At 45.1% G+C, this 12,601-nt stretch overlaps 1 protein-coding gene across 1 annotated transcript in view; it reads left to right on the top strand.

Moving 5' to 3' along the window:
• Positions 1-8,557, top strand: part of LOC310794000 (kelch-like protein 9) — a gene marked incomplete at both ends in the record, with an annotated part of 31,977 nt that extends 23,420 nt beyond the window's left edge. Inside the window, 4 exons of the mRNA XM_083655873.1 lie at positions 2,495-3,017; positions 5,513-5,589; positions 6,887-7,007; positions 8,488-8,557. Coding sequence (XP_083511999.1) covers positions 2,495-3,017; positions 5,513-5,589; positions 6,887-7,007; positions 8,488-8,557 — 791 coding nt within the window. The remainder of the gene's footprint in view (positions 1-2,494; positions 3,018-5,512; positions 5,590-6,886; positions 7,008-8,487) is intronic.
• Between the last annotated feature and the right edge of the window lie 4,044 nt (positions 8,558-12,601).

Genomic DNA, 12,601 nt, shown 5'->3' with positions numbered 1-12,601 from the left:
TGCTGACGTCACCTAGTACTATCAAATTTCTACCCCATTTCAACCAATCATATCACGACATGCAGCTGTCAATCAAATCTTCATTTCAGGATAATTTTCTCTTCCAAATGAAGAATGCAAAGAAATGTAACTGGCTCGTTAAAACGCGCATTCCAGGAATATCGTATTTACAGAAATAGCATAAAAGGCGCGCGCTTGAGAGCGTGGTTGTCAGGGGTTGCCCCTCGGAGATTCCAGGCCGATGGGCTGCACTCTCCGCTCGGCAACACGAAGGCAGCTGGCTGCCTGCGGCTCGCTGAGCTCTGCTGCTCAGCCACTAGCCTCGCGTCAGCAGGCTCTTCCCGAGGGGAGCGCCACAACAGGCTGAATCCCACTCGATTTGGAGTCAGAACACGCCAGGATTGGCCAAAGCCCAATCCAGCCCCCAGAATTGTCAAATAAAATCATCGACATGATACTATGACCCGCCTCTCAACCTGTCATCTCAGACAAATTACGTTTTCAGTCTGAAACGGACTCACACGCACGTGATGAACGGGTTCAGTTCGACTTTAAGGCATTACATACATTTATACATATGTTGTTATAATTACAAATATACTAAATATTTAAATCCCTACATGCATTTTTGGCTACGGCCACTAGCGGGTTCAGTGAACCCCCTGAACCAACGAAAACTTCGCCCATGACACTGTTTATTTTTGCTATTAGCTATTCAGCTAGCTAGCAAGGCTAATGAACTACCAACCAGGCTAACACAAACCAATGAGGCTGGATCGCTTCTTAGCAAATGTCATGGGTAAATTGGAACATAATGTTATGGCTATACACAGTACATAATGTTATCTACACAATGTCACTGTGGGAAATACTTGTTACCTAAGTAAGAAAAGCACAATGGTGAAAGACAGCAGGTGGGTGGGTGGGTTTTGAAAGGAAGTTGGGCGTTAATGGTCGCAGCTCCCTTCAGTTAACAGCACCAGACCACTTCCTTCCTCCTCAACTGCAAAACACATGTGTCTCTCAGAAGGCAGAGTGAAGCTTTGTGCAGGAGGAGGAGGGTGTCTGACCAGACCACGACTATACACACATTTCCTCTGCAGAACCTACGTCTTTACAGTTTTGTGCAGGAGGAGGAGGGTGTCTGACCAGACCACGACTATACACACATTTCCTCTGCAGAACCTACGTCTTTACAGTCGAGTTACGTACCACAGACTCTCACACCCAATACCAGACAGACCGTGGGAGAAAGTAGGGCCGTTTTATAATATAGTTTATAAAACGGCTCTCTCAAATCAAGCAATCTGATTGGTTCACAGCCATTGTATAAATCCAATAACCGAGTCCAATAACCCATGGCCATGGGTTATTGGACTCGGTTATTGGTTGCCATGGCAACTCTCTTACTAAAAGCCTTTGGTTTAAAAAAAAGTATGGCGGAGACAGCTGTCAGATCCTTGTGAATCGATCTTCGCTTATAACTTTACTAATACTTCGCAGAAAATGATGTTTTGTACAAGAATAGATGCGAGCTAATGTCTTCTTTGCAAAAGAAAGGCTGTTAACCCCGCATTTAACCCCGCATTTAACCCCGTAACGTTAGTTGGTGTCGGGCTTTGCAGAAAGCACTCAGCTTCTCAGCAAGCGCTGAGAATGCAACGCTGCGCTCGAGCTGCCTGTCGGGGTTTCCAGAAAGCTCTCAGCTTCTCAGCAAGCGCCAGGATTGGCCAATGTCAACTTCAGTCTCCAGAACGATCCAATCAAATCACCCGCACGTTCTTGCGGTCCCGCCTTACAGTAGTGTTTCAACTGAATCTATCAGAATGACATGCCAGTCGGAGGCGGACTTATAGTATTATTATTATTATTATATTATCATACTTGGAAACCGTTTTATAAAAGCAATATAGCACTCGAGCTGCGTGTGTTGTGGCATATATCCCCCTGCTCAGCAGTTATCCCACTCGGCCTGCGGCCTCGTGGGATAACAGCTGATCAGGGGGATATACAGTATTTGGCACAACACACTGGCTCTCGTGCTATATTGCTTAATTATACAACAAGGGTTCTCAAAGTCTGTGGCTGTGGGCCTCCCCCCACTCCATGTTTATTTGCTCACCGTAGTTTCGCTAAATTCCTGGATGCCTACGGGATCATGATTGTTATTTGATCCCAACAATTGAGACAAGATAGCTTCAGACTAGAAAAAAGGTCTGTAAAACCAGTCCAATTACTCAAAATACTCTTTAACCAAAGCACACACATTTAGGCGATTTTATGAGATCTTCTTTTGATAACTAATGTTTAAAAAAAAAAATCACTTCCATTCACTGAGCCTCCCCTGAAACTGTTTGGAGCCGCCCAGGGGAGGCCTGCCTCCCACTTTGAAAACCTCTGCTATATAACAAATGACAGATTAGACACCACCGTTGTGAGCTGTTACGCCAGATATTTCTGACATAACCTGTTGGCATTTCCTTCTGTCACACAGGTGGCATCACCACGGACACATTCCAGACAGAGCTATGGTGCTACGACCCGGTCTGCCGCACGTGGAGCCGCCAGGAGGACATGACGGAGCCGCGCGCCATGCACTGCATGTGCGGCGTGGGGGACCACCTCTACGTCATGGGTGGCAATCGTTACCCCTGGGACACCAGCGAGAAGGACGTCCTGGGCGTCGAGTACTACAGCACCATGACGGGCCAGTGGACGGTGGTGGCACCCATGGCGCACGGCCAGGGCGACGTGGGGGTGACCGTGTGTGACGGGCAGGTCTACGTGGTGGGAGGCTACTCCTGGACCAGCAGGTTCATGCTTGACTTGGTGCAGCGGTACGATCCGGAGCGCAACGTGTGGGACAGGGCTTTCAGCGTGCCGGAGCCCCTGGGAGGCATCCGTGCCTGTACGATGAAAATCCACCTGCCGTACGCCATAAGGGACAGTCCCACCCTTGCTACTTTTAAAGGTAGACTTAAACAATGGCTGAAGTCCAACCAGTCATGTGTCCACAGGTAATATGCTTTCTTCTCTTTCTTTGTGTATTGCTACTATGTATTTTTATTTTTTGTAAGTGTAATTGCTGCTATGTATTTTAGAGTGTATTGCTGCTACTTATGTTTTACGTATTTTTGAGTGTACTGCTGCTACCTATGTTTTACGTATTGCTGCTACCTATGTTTTACGTATTGCTGCTACTACCTATGTTTTACGTTTTACGTTTCTTGTGTTTTATGTCTTTCGGGGTCTCGGGGACAACGGATGGAAATTAGCCTCATGCTCAATCCGGCAATTTTTACACTTTTACTATGTTCCAGGTTTTATTATCTGTTCCATGGTTTCTGTGTTCATTGATTTTGCACTGTCCCGTCCAAATAAACAAATAAATAAATACAATAAACGGATCAGCGTGGAATTTCCTTCCCTCTACTTCTGCTTCTACACCTATCTTAGCAACACAAGGCACTGACTAATTATTTCCACTTCATGTACGCTGCAAGCATCACCTCAAGACCCACTCTTTACCAAAACAGGAAGAGTGGCCACTCAATTCTGGGTCCAGAAGCTACACCAAGTTCTCTGTATATATTCTGAACAACTTCTCTATCTTCTATTCGAGCAATTCCTTCTACAGTCGCAGACTGAATATCTCGGACCAAACCATTCAGGTTCATGGTCGCTGGTCATCTCAAGCATACCATTCCTATATCGGCAACAACGTGAATGATATTTGTCAAGCTCACGTTCAACTCAGCTCTTTCTAAATCCAACTCTTTTGGGGGTCTGAAATCAGCTCGGACGTAAACACGTCTGAGAAGCAATCCGCTCGGGCAGCTCATGCTGAGACGGAACCCCCAACGCTGAGTCTCTCTCTGCCCGGTCTTCAGTTCCTCCTCTCAGACGAGACAGATGTCAACGGACGACATATCCATGCACCCTTACCTGCACCTCAACACATACGCATTTCAATCTTCAACACATACACATCTCAATCTTCATTAAACTTCTAAACGATACATTGTTGTGGTGTGGTCCTTGCTAGTGAACCAATACATAGTGACTTGAGACTCGTCCTCAAAAGACTTGAGACTTGACTTGGCTGAGGGGCCAGTCTTGATGTTGGGACACTGAGAACTTTTATGGATTCACATTAAATGATGATACAAAGAAATCCCAGTCCAGTGCTATTGTAGCAGCCTACTGTTCAGTTAGCAAAGTGAGCTAACCTTAGCAAAATAGTGAAAAGATGAGGAGGGAGGCAGGCTAGTTTTTATTGGTAAAAAATATACTTTAGCTAGAATAAAGAATGGTCTATTTTTTGGCGGACGATCTCTTGGTGTTTGCTTATGTTTGCTCCCCAGACAACATGGACATAACAAGGATTGTCTTTCGAGGAAAGTAAGTCATCATCACAGGTATAGGGTACTCAGTTAACTTCAGCTCACCTTAAAGGGATAGTTCACGTTTTTTTAAATCTAGCCCTATTTGCTACTTACCAATGATGGTGTTGATTGGCAGAGTTCTTTCTCAGCACGATCCATCCTGTTCCTCACAGTAGCTCTGCAAAGTTGGACAAAAACAAATGCAAGGTCACTGGGGTCACGCTCCTGTCTGTGCAAGCTGACTGAAGTGTGTGTGTGTGTGTGTGTGTGTGTGTGTGTGTGTGTGTGTGTGTGTGTGTGTGTGTGTGTGTGTGTGTGTGTGTGTGTGGGGGGAGGTTTAATGATGTAGGGAGGAAAAGGGTGGAAGAAAGACAGAAGGACAGAAGGACAGAAGGACACCAATCTCTCCTGTCTCCTCCTCTTCTGTTCCCTTCCTTACTGTACGCAGGCTGTTCTCATTCACTACTTAGTATAAAGCATGACGGTGCAGTAACCCACCAGCAGGGGGAGTGATGCACTGGATGCCTTAAAATTTAATAATAAAATAATAGTCGCTCGTTTGCATTGACTTTGTATGTAAACTCGATGCCAGCGAAAAACTTGAATAGGTCGGTGTGACGCAGATTCAAGCCTGGATTATGCTAAAAAAAATTTACCACAGAGCAGTGTCTCCCTCATCAGGACAAGGAAGACAGGATATCAAGTAAATTAAACCTGAACCTGATATATCACATGATAGGAATGTGTTCTGCACATCGATCATACACCCCCCCCCCACCCCCAACACACACACACACACACACACACACACACACACACACACACACACACACACACACACACACGACACACACACACACACACACACACACACACACACACACACACACACACACACACACACACACACACACACACACACACACACACACACACACACAGACCTGGACAGTGTTGACTCACGCTGTAATTGTCAGCAGTTAAACATTAACAACACAGTTAATGGCAGACAGCAACAGACAGGAGGCACAACCCAACCCAACAGATCTTAAAGACTCAAGTCAGGATCTCCTCTCACACATCTGACTTCCTTCTACACTTTGGTGACTTCTTGCCTTTTTCCACAGAAAGCCGACGATGGGGAAAGTTTCTGCCGTGGTTTCCTGGGTGTTGCTGACCGGAGGAGCGGTGAGCGCTCAGGCAGGTAGAGGAACTCTGCTGCTGCTGGGAGGATCTCATACCTCCGTTCACTTCTGCTAAAGTCATGTAGGAGAAACACAATGTGACGCTTTAGATTACAGCCATTCATTAGCCTATGCAGTAATGACTGGAAATAAGTAACATCCAAGTAAAATACACATAGCTAATAACTAGTTATTGTATCGAATTCGGATCATGTTCACACCCAGACCCGTCGCCAGGGCTGAGTCTTAGGGCATTTGAAATGTATGGGGGGGGGGGGGAGCACAGTTATCTTTCAATATTATTGATAATCCGATATATGCTCTGCCATTATGTATTCGTGAAGCACTGACGCATAGCCTAACTAACTAACTCATACTGAGGTTGCATAGCCTACTAACAAAAATGGTCTCAGATATAATATTGATTATTATTCAGATTCAACAATATGTCCTGATGTATTAGGCCTACAATTATGTGAATGCAATGCAGTAAAAGTTACGGTTATAACATGGAGAGTGGCAACAAAACTGGTGCATTCACAATGAGAATGCAGACGTTCACTGATTAGACAATCAATTTGGCACCAATCAGGCGCACTTACAAGTTTGTTATACAGTAAACAATTGAGGGGCTCAGGTCCAAACAGCTGGCAGCATTTGACTCCTCTAGCTGTGGTATATTGACCCTGGTATATGTAAGGGATAATGTATTGTGAGCCGGTGATTACTGGCGAAATAATGACCGACAGGTGAATGATTGAGCCCGACGCGCAGCGGAGGGCTTAATCATTCACCTGAAGGTCATTATTTCCAGTAATCACCGGCTCACTATACATTATCCCGCTTAGAACATGGCCTACAACTAAATTATTTCAGTAATCTGACAAAAATAATTATTCAAATAGATTTTTTAATAGCGTTTTCAACGACAAAGCGGTTTCATTCGAAATTGGCACACAAGACACCACAGCTGCAACTGGTTGGCCTAATTAGTAGTGTCTGCAGACAAAATGCTCTTACCAACTGATTAATCCAGGTGTGGCAGAGCAGCGGTCGGTTGTCGAGAAATAATGACCAGTGAATCTTGTTGATTGACCAATCAGAATCGAGTATTCAAGAGAGCCGTGTTCTAACCTCAATATATACCACAGCTGTGAGCCAATCAGATTGCTTGATTTGAGTGAGCCGTTTTATAAGAGCTAATAAACAGCTCTGTGTGCGTGTGTGTGTGTGTGTGTGTGTGTGTGTGTGTGTGTGTGTGTGTGTGTGTGTGTGTGTGCGTGTGCGTGTGCGCACGTGTGTGTGTGTGTGTCTCAGCCCGGCTGCAAGACGAGCGTCTGCTGCCTCAGTGGCTGACCGGCATCATCGCTGTTGGCGCCTTCCTCTTCCTCGTCTTCATCGCCTTCCTGGTCAACAAGGCCTGGTGTGACAAGTCAAGGTGGGAAGAAACAAAGAAAGAATGGTACACTTTACAATACTGTAGTGTACACAAAATGTAGAGTAGTTATGACGGAAAGAGTAACGAATGAGGAACTATTAGTCAATGGTCAGTTTGTGAGTAGGGTTAATCATTAACTAACAATTAGTTAATTGAGAAATGAGTGTGTGAACTAATGAGGAACTAACTAACTATCACTTAATGGTCAGTTCTTGAGTAACTCCCAATCAAATGTCATAGTAGCTAATCAGTGGTTAATGATGAATTAATGATTCAGTAGGGGGAGACTCGTGGGTACCCAGAGAACCCATTCTCATTCACCTATCTTGAGGTGAGAGGTCAAGGGACCCCCCTTTGAAAATGGCCACGCCAGTGTTCCCCTCGCCAAACTTTAGCTTAGCTTTGGAGCGTTATTTACCCCCCTTCCCGACAAGCTAGCATGACATGGTTGGTAGTAAATGTACGGTATGCCTTAGGTCTTAGGAGATATCCCTTTTTTCACTCTGGCTTTAAAAATGAGCCTGACAGTAATGTCAGCCGTGGACACTGGCGTCCTCCGGGAGTAGAATCACTTTTTTTTTATGCACACATCCGTGACCCCCACTCAAAAGCGCCATGCGACCTGCTTTTGGGTCGCCACCCACCAGTTGAGAACCACTGCATTAAATGAAACTGTCATGATCCTTGTGGAGAAATTGGGCGATCACAGCACAGAGAATAGACCAAATCACCGTGACGTCACCATGTAAACAAATTTACTTCCGGGTACCACTTGGGGAAGGCGGCAGGTTTAAATGTGCGTGTTGTCAAATAAATGCTGTCAAACCCTCTCGTTGTTTTCAGCCGACTACTTTCAATTTAAATGGTTAAACGGTTGGTAAACATGCTTGTCCGACGTATCTAGCCTTTCTTCTGTGTTTGTTTTATGTAGTGTTAGCTAGCTAATAACGTTTGTTTGTCTGTCAAACTCGCTGTTTTTTTGCAGAGTCTTAACGTTACAGACAGAGTAACCTCGCGTCCCCAGGCTCTTCTCGGCGAGAAAGAGCCTGGTACAGACAGAGCTACTGACGCCACGTCAATTTAATTTAGCTTCAAGTCTACTCTAGTCTGGTCCAACAGGTAAATTAGCTAGTCTGGTCTCCACTAACGTTAGTGAAAGTGTTGTTATGAATGATATTAAACAACAACACAACACGGACAAGCCATTTTTGTCTTCTTTGTCTGTTTTTGTCTTCAACACGTCAGTTTGTGCCGTCCACCGCCATTATAATGTGTGGACCTCAGGGGTACCCGGAAGTAAATGTAAACATCCCGCTGATTTGGTCTATAGACAAAGATCTAAAAAAGACAGTTATTGTAAGATAATCAGAGCTGGTCAGAAGCGTGCTGCAGGTCTGTCTGTCTGACTGGAAACATCAACACAGAACTTCCTGTTCCACTTCCTGGTCCACTAATCTGATGGTTTCCTTACCTGTCGCAGCACGCGGCGCGCTGAGGACTCAGTGAAAGACGGAGCGGCCTACAACCACAGCGTGGATGCAGCCAGGTAGGACAGTGTGCCTCTCAATGTGCCGTGAGGTCCGGCGACCACTAGAGGTCCCCAGCTGAGAAAACGATCACAGTTTTTATGCCATCATTCTAATGTTACCAACACATCTCCAAAGAGCGTGGAAGGAAAGAGACGACACTCCGGTCATTTTTTGAAACAGAATGCGCCTCGCAGTGGTCAGCTGCGGTAGCGCTGGCCCCTATAATCAGCCTCTCTAAACAGTAACTCAAGGGGAGAACACTCTAAACTTTGGGGATTCACATCTTTTCCGGGCGTACTGCAAATCTTGATTGAAGTGGTATAGTGCAGGGATGTAAAACAACAACCATATTGTGGAAACTAAGCAAAATTTTTCGTTTTATTTTTTTCAAGATAAATAGCTAATGAAAAGGACCCGAGGTTCAACTCCCATTGAGTTACTGTTTAGAGAGGCTGATTATAGGGGCCAGCGCTACCGCAGCTGACCACTGCGAGGTTCTTTTGGCGCTGTCACGTTTCCAAAAATCAAAAATGGCGGAGGCTGCTGGGCGCTGATGTTGCAATGGGGCAATATGGAGCTGCCATTTCTTTCCATAAAAGTTCTTTGACATCTCATCAAATGGGGGTCCATGAGGTAGGACATCAGCTCCAGAGGTTAGACAAGTTCAGTCTGCAAAGTGTCACAAGGTGACAAAAACAGCGAAACCCTGATCAATTTCTAAGAGCAAAAATTTTTTACATTTTCTGCATTTGCTTTTCCTGTGTTCTAATGATTATATGAATTGTATTTGCTGGTGTTATTCGCCCATAATCTTTTCTCAGCTGTCAAACAGCTGTTGATCTTTAGCATTGAATGATCTGGAAGTCACTCAACGAAAAACAAGCTCACGTTGGTTCAAGAGAGGAGCCATGTTGCATTTCCAGACTGTAAGAAAGAAACATTTGAATGATCCTGCTGGGTTCAGAGCCGGGTTCAACCCCCTACTACCCTGTTGAAGTGTCCTGGAGCAAGGCACTGAATCCCCACCAGCTCCCGTGACCTCTGACCTTATAATGTGGAGTGCAGAGTTCAAGCAAAAGACTCTTTGCCTCCAAAGAAACAGAGTGAAGATGATCATCACTACATTCACAGTATTTATCGTGTGTGTGTGTGTGTGTGTGTGTGTGTGTGTGTGTGTGTGTGTGTGTGTGTGTGTGTGTGTGGTTATCCAATAGGAGCAGTAAATATGAGAATGTCTATGAGAACCAAGGGATTGACAACGCTGAAGACAGAGTCACTGCCATGTGACCGGTCACTGCCATGTGACCGATCTGGACCAATCATATTGGCTGCCTGGGCTTCCACAGCTCTGGACACACACACACGCACACACACACACACACACACACACACACACACACACACACACACACACACACACACACACACACACACACACACACACACACACTTGAATGATTTATTTATGTCCACATAAATATAATACCAACATGTTTCATGGCTTGATCAATCATTAATTTATTGGTTGAACCAGTCACACACAGATGCACACTTACACACGCACGCACACACACCACACACACACACACACAAACACACACACACACACACACACACACACACACACACACACACACACACACACACACACAGCGTTTAGTTTTAATCTTCCTGCAGCGCCAGATGGGTGGAGTTTAATAGACGATCCAGATGGCATGAAGAAAGCTGTCACTCATACAGAAGTATATTAAATTGACCATCCAATACCTTCCTTTGATGATCTAAACTTGAAGTCCTCGCTACATCTTCCAGTGCAGCAAACTCCACCCATCTACTGCTGCAAACTCCACCCATCTACTGCTGCAAACTCCACCCATCTACTGCTGCAAACTCCACCCATCTACTGCTGCAAACTCCACCCATCTACTGCTGCAAACTCCACCCATCTACTGCAGCAAACTCCACCCATCTACTGCTGCAAACTCCACCCATCTACTGCTGCAAACTCCACCCATCTACTGCAGCAAACTCCACCCATCTACTGCTGCAAACTCCACCCATCTACTGCTGCAAACTCCACCCATCTACTGCTGCAAACTCCACCCATCTACTGCTGCAAACTCCACCCATCTACTGCTGCAAACTCCACCCATCTACTGCAGCAAACTCCACCCATCTACTGCTGCAAACTCCACCCATCTACTGCTGCAAACTCCACCCATCTACTGCTGCAAACTCCACCCATCTACTGCTGCAAACTCCACCCATCTACTGCAGCAAACTCCACCCATCTACTGCAGCAAACTCCACCCATCTACTGCTGCAAACTCCACCCATCTACTGCTGCAAACTCCACCCATCTACTGCTGCAAACTCCACCCATCTACTGCAGCAAACTCCACCCATCTACAGCTGCAAACTCCACCCATCTACTGCTGCAAACTCCACCCATCTACTGCTGCAAACTCCACCCATCTACTGCTGCAAACTCCACCCATCTACTGCTGCAAACTCCACCCATCTACTGCTGCAAACTCCACCCATCTACTGCTGCAAACTCCACCCATCTACTGCTGCAAACTCCACCCATCTACTGCAGCAAACTCCACCCATCTACTGCAGCAAACTCCACCCATCTACTGCTGCAAACTCCACCCATCTACTGCTGCAAACTCAACCCATCTACTGCTGCAAACTCCACCCATCTACTGCAGCAAACTCCACCCATCTACTGCAGCAAACTCCACCCATCTACTGCAGCAAACTCCACCCATCTACTGCTGCAGGAAAGTTACATTTGAGGTCAAGTTATGTGACAGTAGTTCATCTTAAAGCCTATGTAAGCAGGTTGTAATACAGAGCAGTAAAGAGCGGTGAGCTGTGTGCTGTCTTGTGTCTCTCTGCTCATCAGTTGAGTCTGCTGACAGGCAGGTAAATGACTGACTAGTGAGTAATAATTAATAAAACAACACTGTAGTTAATACAATCCAAACAGCTTTGGACTTCTGATGCAGAACTTCTGATGAGTCACTTAATTATTTAAATTTCTACCTCAATGTAGAACAGCCATTTCTTACACGTGAGATTACTTTTGGCCTTTTAGTCATAAAGATTATTGAAAGATATTCCATATTCCAGACTGAAATGCTATAACAGAAGAATATTGGCCAGAATTACATGAACATTTGGACACTTATTCAGCGGGTATCTTGCATGTTGCGTTCAGGTGCACTGTAAAAAAAAAGAAAATGCAATTCCATCGCGGGCCACACAGGGGGCCGTATGTTGCCCATGTGTGCTTTATAGTAACGTTCAGTCATAACTCATTTATAATTAAGCCCATAGTTAATGAACTAATCATGTACAAAACACACACACAGTCACATATTTTATATACTGTATATGTTGTAAGCCTAATTTTTGCCATCACAGCTGCTTTTTACATGTATGGGATAATACAGGCTAATATACAAGGTGTCCCAAGCTCTGAGTCATTATAAACTCAATTAGCTACATAAGCTAATGTTCACATTCAGTCCTTGTATATTTCTCTCATGTGTTCATCATTCCTTTCCTCCTCTGTGTGTGTGTGATTGAGAAATGAGATGCAGGTGGTGTTCATCCTAATTGGCCTGGTCAGGTGTCAGATTGCTGCTGGCTGATTGGCTGGTGGAGAGCATTTAAGCCAGCTGATGCCATCCTGTCGCCCCTTGCTCTCCTCATTCCTAACGATGATGGCTGCTGTGCTGACTGCTGTGTTCTGTCAGGTAGGAACTGTGTGTAGACCTACTTTAGTAGTTCTGCAGAACTTTATTAAGATGTGTCTTTATCTTGGTAGACCTGTGCAGTCTAAACTGTAAATAGTTACCTTCCAGATCTACACTTTTGTACACTGTAAATAACACTTACCCAAGTAGCAGAAAGTAGGGGGAGAAGCCCTTTAGTTTTTTGTAACATTTTCTCATGTTTATTTTGTAGGAGCTTATAGGTAAGAGCTGTGTCTCTTATTTAATCCATCATTTTCTTTTCTTAGGTAAATTTAAGGTTGGGGATTAGTTTGATTGG

This window comes from Poromitra crassiceps, assembly GCF_964638095.1.
Source record: "Poromitra crassiceps genome assembly, chromosome: 19".
In the NCBI taxonomy this organism is placed as follows: Eukaryota; Metazoa; Chordata; class Actinopteri; order Beryciformes; family Melamphaidae; genus Poromitra; species Poromitra crassiceps.
This window is presented reverse-complemented; position numbering and strand designations above follow the sequence as displayed.